Raw genomic sequence first — 6,504 nt, forward strand, 5'->3', positions numbered from 1 at the left:
GTGTTAAGCTCTTCTTAGAAAGGTGGTAAAAATAATTCTTTAAAGAAAGAAAAGAAAAGTGCATGCCATTTTGGGAACTTATAAACCTAAACAAAGCTAGCCTTCCTTGAGCTATATCCCTATAAATTGTCTAAAAATTGTAATAGTTCCTCTACTATTTTGGGAGCAAAGTTTCTTAAAGAACATTATGTTGTAGTTTTTTTGTTCAAAGAGTTGCATGCAAATTGTAATATATTCTGGAGGAAAGCATCAATGACATGAAGCTTTGGCTCATTAAAATTGAGGAGGATGATTGAAATTGGAAGGCATGCACAAAACATAAGAATTCCAATTTTAGGCCTAAAAGAGGGTAGGGTGCCCAAAAATCAAGGTGTAGACAACCTAAAAATGAATGGATAAGCTCATTGTGGTGTGAATCTTGGAGATATCTCTCTTGCTTTTTACATATATCTTTGCACTTGTGTGTGTGTGTAGAAAGAGAGAGAGAGAGAGAGAGAGAGAGAGAGAGAGAGAGAGAGGTATGGAGCTTTTCACCTATTCACGTCTTCATTCTTCTTCTTTTGATATTCTTTGTAGAGTGAGCTTGGAGCAATTGGAGCTATGGAGGTGGAGCGCACATGAAGAGCTTCACTTGAATCCTGGGACCTTTGATAAGTCTTTGTGAATAGAGTATAATGAAGAGGTAAATCGATGAGCTCACTATGGTATTTGTGAGATTGTGCAACAGTTATGTGAGAGGTGGTGATAGCCACATCATTTGAAGCACTTGAATCATATAAGCATTCCATCAAGTCTAGCATTAAATTTGGAGGTGCTCTGACATTTTGGTTCAATTGCGGAGGCCAACGGAATTGATTGACTTGGTGCATAATCTCTTTGTCGAGTGAGTGGCAAAATAGGAGCTCGTACTCTGAAACACCATGTTGTGAACTAAAGCAAATTGTTGCAATGAAGGTATCCTCTACTCCATCCTTGATGAAGGAATTATATGGGAGCCATGACTTTTATCGAAAGATATTGTCTTGTTTTCCTACTTGTATGATGTCTCACTTGCTTTCTCTCTCAATCTATTACCTCTCCCTTCTCGACCCAAGTATTTGACATCTAGCCGCCCCCCCCCCACCATCATCCCATGGCCAGTAAGGCCCTTGGACAAGCAACACCAATGCTTGGCTACTGAGACCTTGCCCTATAAGTCTCAATGCTCCTACCTGAGATTTGGCCAAATGTGGCCCCTCCTCAGCCCTTAGAAGATTTATCCCCTTCTTGGCCAATTCATGACAACTGTGAAATGATATGCCATACAACTAGAGGGCTATGTTCATTCCCTTCTTTGGACTCAATATTGGTCATTGTGTTTGAAAGGTCTGATGTACTTAGTCACATAGGATAGTTCAGGGTAGGGGAGAAGTGGGTGCAGTGACATTTTAAGGTAGTAAAGCAAAGCCCAAACACTACAATCAAATTATTTGCCATTAAAAGTGCAACAGCACTATTGTTCATCTGATTGCATTGATGATTGATGTATTTTATCATACAACTTAGGACTAAAAGGTAAACTTATATCATATTAGCATTTAATTTTAAACTTTCTATTTGCCATTATCCCATCTATATCCTTGATGAAATTTTGCATATTCCTGCACTTTACATCCCCTAAGACGGTTGGCTTAGAATCTCACTGCATTGCTTATAATGTGCCCCTGCGAAATAGTTGCAATACATAGACTGAAATAAAGTCATGTGCATGCAACTGTATTACGTTACATGATGAACGTCTGATTGCATTGCATATTAATAGTGGACGTGAGGGGATGCCTGACAGCCAACACATAGAAGATGCTGCCATGAGCATCAGTATGCGAGCTGCTCGACTGTGAGACCACGCAGGTTGACATGTAAGAGTGGGAGGCCAGCATGGTGGCGCAGAGAGAGAGAGAGAGAGAGAGAGAGGTTTAAGCTAGAGTTACGTAAGCTCTTTCTAATTATATGACCAGCAATAAATAATTGATCAGTTATAGTTATCTAAACTCTTGTGACTAGTAATAAGAGTTTATGTAATAATAGAAGAAGGAATGGTTAGAGGAGGGGGGTGTCGGGGCAATATGGTAGAGAGTACCTTTCATCTCGAGTGGAGGACCCTCTCCTTCATCCCTTGCGTCTCACTCTTGCACCCACACAGATCTGAGACAAGGGAAGCTGAATGCAGGTATGTATGCCATCATCTCTCCCACCCATTTGCTTCTCCATACTTAAAACCAGTAGGGCTGCACCTCCTCCATCGCAGCTGTGCAGTGCTTTCAGGATTTCTGCTTAAGTCTGCTTGGGTTGCACCTTCTCCATCCAGCTGTGCAGTGTTTTTAGGATTTCTGCACCCAAGGTATGTGATAATGCATCTGTTTCTTGGCTGCAGTAGCTGCATTTTTCAAGGTCCAGCATTCTGTGGCCTCTTCTGTGCAGCTTTCCATCTCTGTCCCTTCAGTGGATTGCCGTGAATTTGTCTTCTTTGTTTTGTTATCTGCTATAATTGTTGTGAGCTAACTGCCTGCATTTCCTAGTAATCATGGATTCTTCTTCTACAGTAGTTTCCTAGCACATGATTCTTCACTCCAGCCACAACCCTTCTCTTAGATGCATTAATGAGAATTACATGATTCATGGCATCTTCTTTTTTAGTTTTCTCACTCATGATTCTTCATCCCCCTGCCCCCCCTTCTCTTTTTCTTCGAATATGTAGAATAATTTGTCCATCCCCCCTCCTTTTCCCCTTGAACATGTAGAATGATTTGTTCAAGACTTACTTAAGTGCCTGCATTCCCTAATCTTGCAACAATGCCAGTGTTTTGGGACAGCAAAATGAAGTGCCCATGGGGCTTGCTTTTACTGATCGGTGCTTCGCTTCTCATCTACACATCTCTGCCAACGGCTACTGCCTTCAATGCTGCCTGCGAGGAGGGCAAGAAGTGTGTGTCCAACAAGACATGCGCGCAGATACTCAGCCCTGAGGATTTTGAGACTCTCTTCCCTCAAAGGAATCAGCCTGTCGCTCATGCCCCAGGTTTCTGGGACTACTCCTCCTTCATAACGGCAGCGAAAATGTTCGAGCCCTTGGGATTCTGCACCACCGGTGGTGACATGATGCAGAAAACAGAGCTGGCTGCCTTCTTCGCCCATGTTGCACATGAAACCACCTGTAAGTTGTCACACACTAAATTCTTGTTCACTTTGGAATCTTCTCTTGTATGTGTATACACATGTGAATTGTACACCCATCCAACCTGCATGTTAGTACGTAAGAGTTTGGATGACAGAAGGAAGGCTTACAAAATGACACAGGGATGTGTGATCTGAAGCAATTACGAAGGAGTCCAATATCTGAATTATTTCATTATCCTTCTTCAATGCCATGGCTGTAAACAAGTGTGATGTCTGATAACTCCTGCAAAGATTATCACTCGTGGATTTGTGAGACACTTGTGAGATTAAAAAGCTTGGGGGAGAATCAGAATGATCATCACACCTCCCAGTCTCACAAGATCATCACCACTGCATCTCGCTAGAGATTCTAGTAATTGCAAGGAACGCTGCAATCTTTAGGCTGCCTGTTGGGGCTCTTGTAACAGTCATGTGCTTTGATGGAATCATGGTCTACTTCTGTGAGCAATGAGTTCTGTTATGGCAGGTGGTTGGTCGATGGCCCAGAAAGGCCCATTTGCATGGGGCTTGTGCTACAAAGAAGAATTAAGCCCTGATAGCCTGTATTGCGAAAAGAGCTTTCTGTATCCGTGTGGCCCTGGTGTCAGCTACCATGGACGGGGGGCCTTGCCGCTCTACTATAACTACAACTATGGAGAAGCGGGCAAGTACCTGAAGCTCGATCTGCTGCATCGCCCAGACTTGGCTGCATCCAATGCCACAATCGCTTTCCAGACCGCCATTTGGAGGTGGATGACCCCCATGGAAGAGAAGCAGCCGTCCTGCCATGAAGTGATGGTTGGGAGATGGGCTCCTGGTAAGGAGGACACGTCCAACCTGCGCTACCCTGGCTTCGGGATGACCATCGACATCCTGAATGGGTTTGTGGAATGCGGGCATGGAGATGACACCAGGATGATTGACCGCATCTCCCACTATCTCACGTTCTTGAATTACCTTGGCGTTGGACAAGACAATGCTGGGCCATACACAGGATGCGGGCTGCACAAGGTTCTCAATAGCCCATTGGACAAGTGGTCCTAGGTAGGGGTTGCCTGGTATTTGCCTCCATCCTGGATTCTGAATATGTATTTTTTGTACATGCTTGGGGCTATGCTCTTTATTTTATGTAAGGTTCTGATTCTTGTCAAAGGCAAGCTAGTTGCTCCTTGATCAAACTCATTTTCCCAACGAGTATGTAACGTTGTGACTTTTTGTTTAAAGCAAACTTGCTTCTTGTTCCTTACACACACTCATCTTCAATAGCCTCCTAATTTATCAAAGTGCCAACGAATGGCCTCCGTGTTCAATTCATGCGATGGTAACTCCTTGTGCACTTATGTGGTGGTCATATTCAGGATTGCCCCCCTGCAACTACCCTTTGTAGAAAGAAATGCCTTTGTGAGTGAATATATGACGTCATTCTGAATGTGATCTTACATCGAAGAACTCATGTGCACCCTTGCCACTAATGACCTATTATGGTCACTGATTCAACTCCCCATCACCTTAATTCGCGTTGCATTAGGCCAATGTTCAACAGAAAACGAAGGTTTGATGTAAAAGTATCATTGAAGATTTGCAAAAGTTCAAAACCTTGAAACCCATAAAATCATCAGTTTAAAGAATGGAAAATATAGCAAATTCGAGCAAAAAAAAAAGGTCCATATTTCGAGTCAAGGTTTTTTTTTGTAGTTTTTTTGCAATACTTTCCTATGCATAGTTGTCGAATGTTACAATGAAGGCGGTGCCTTCTAACACCCCACAAGCTGTGATGAGGTGAATACGTGCATGATACGTTGATTCATGATGCCTTACTCAACTATTTGATTTGCTAATGCTAGGTTCTTTGTAATAGTAGACACAAAGTATATATTTAATAATATATTTTCCACATCATCTATGGTCATATGAAGACTATCATCAAACATAGCCTCTTTATCCTCAATAGGCACACATCCTATTTCTTTTAGTTGGCTAGGCACAAAGTTTCTAGATATTCAAATAAAGCTATCAAAGGTCTTGCCCATTGGGGGTCATCGGAACTAGATGATTATCATCAGTCATGCAATTTATAAACATTAAATCCTCCTACAAGCTATCTAATAACATGTGCCACATAGGCACAATGCTGCTACTCTAAGTAAGTTGCATTAATGCTACTCCTTTCCACATGTTGGACTTTACACATGTTAGGTAGTCTCTTTGCTGCTTCAATTGGACTTTCTTAGCCTTTGCATCATCGTATAATGTGCCATCATTGCCTCTTTTGGCATGATGTCCTTTCTGTGTGTGTGTGTGTGTGTGTGTGTGTGTGTGTGTGTGTGTGTGTGTGTGTGTGTGTGTGTGTGTGTGGTGCAAGCACTTATCAAGTTAGGTGAAATCATAGCTAAGAGATGGAGGAACCAATAAAATGAGGATGTGCTCAATGAAGCTTTCAAAATCCAAGTTAACGTGAATATGAGGGGATACCTCACAGTGAAGCCGCGAGATGCATGGAACCACCAATCAGAGTGGGATATGCTATCCTTGAGTTATGTGAGCTCTCCTAGTTTACTTTTTGCTACTTGTTGCCACATGAATGGGCTAATGTGCTCTACTACCAAACCCCACCGAAGACAACAACAATTATTAATAAGCAACTTCATGGAAGATATAACTTCCCCAATATTTGCGATGTGAATACGGTAATGGTAGACAAATTTTACTTGTTCTAGTTAGGAGATCTAAGACTATCTTTCAATAGTTTTCTCAAAAGATTCACTAATTTTCCAAACCCCTCATTCATTATGACTTGCAAATATCTTTGCCTTCTAATGAAGTTATTATAGTAGGTGCCCACACGATATAAGGATGGCCTACCACCTTTATTCTTTGATGCAAATACTCGAATTTAATGTGTTTCCATAATGCAACTCCACTTGCACGTATTAATTTTTATATCCTACTCTATACGTTGAAATATAAGGTGGACCAATGTGGAACCTATATAGTTGGGGTGCTTTAGTCATTTGAAATAGTTGGTATTAGATTGAAAAATGATAATAATAATAATAATAAAATATTGGTAGATTTGAATTGAAAGAAAATTGAAAGATCATGCATATTGCATGAGTAGTGGTGTGGCCCAAAGCAACTAAGCTTGGACTACAATTGTGTTGAAAGAAGGTCTTGCATGCTGAAATTAGTCATCCCTTCATGTTGTGCTTTGTTAGTCAAAGGATCATTTGCACAGTGGCTTTTGACTATATGCATGCTTCTTCATCTAAACCCAAGAACTAATAGTGAGTATTACCTCGGCTTAGCTTC

The 6,504-nt window shown here is 41.5% G+C and overlaps 1 protein-coding gene across 2 annotated transcripts; it reads left to right on the forward strand.

Annotated features, from left to right (window-relative positions):
• The first annotated feature begins 2,068 nt into the window (after positions 1 to 2,068).
• On the forward strand, positions 2,069 to 4,441 carry LOC148016119 (chitinase-like protein 1). 2 transcript variants are annotated; one of them, XM_087664640.1, is made up of 3 exons: positions 2,069 to 2,209; positions 2,840 to 3,193; positions 3,683 to 4,441. In XM_087664640.1, the coding sequence occupies exons 2-3, from the start codon at positions 2,857 to 2,859 to the stop codon at positions 4,237 to 4,239; spliced, it is 894 nt and encodes a 297-aa protein (XP_087520766.1). In that variant the 5' UTR covers positions 2,069 to 2,209; positions 2,840 to 2,856; the 3' UTR covers positions 4,240 to 4,441. The 2 variants fall into 2 exon arrangements, with proteins under 2 accessions (XP_087520766.1, XP_087520765.1); XM_087664639.1 differs by lacking the exon at positions 2,069 to 2,209 and adding an exon at positions 2,228 to 2,380.
• Positions 4,442 to 6,504: the final 2,063 nt, after the last annotated feature.

Source organism: Lygodium microphyllum, chromosome 23, assembly GCF_053477565.2.
Source record: "Lygodium microphyllum isolate KBCC chromosome 23, Lygodium_microphyllum_v1.1.10, whole genome shotgun sequence".
Taxonomy (NCBI): domain Eukaryota; kingdom Viridiplantae; phylum Streptophyta; class Polypodiopsida; order Schizaeales; family Lygodiaceae; genus Lygodium; species Lygodium microphyllum.

Bases quoted from the DNA above. Each gene is read 5' to 3' on its own strand.
- LOC148016119 (XM_087664640.1), top strand. From the start codon at position 2,857: ATGAAGTGCCCATGGGGCTTGCTTTTACTGATCGGTGCTTCGCTTCTC. The intron at 3,194-3,682 runs GTAAGTTGTCAC...CTGTTATGGCAG, and splicing joins TGTTGCACATGAAACCACCT to GTGGTTGGTCGATGGCCCAG.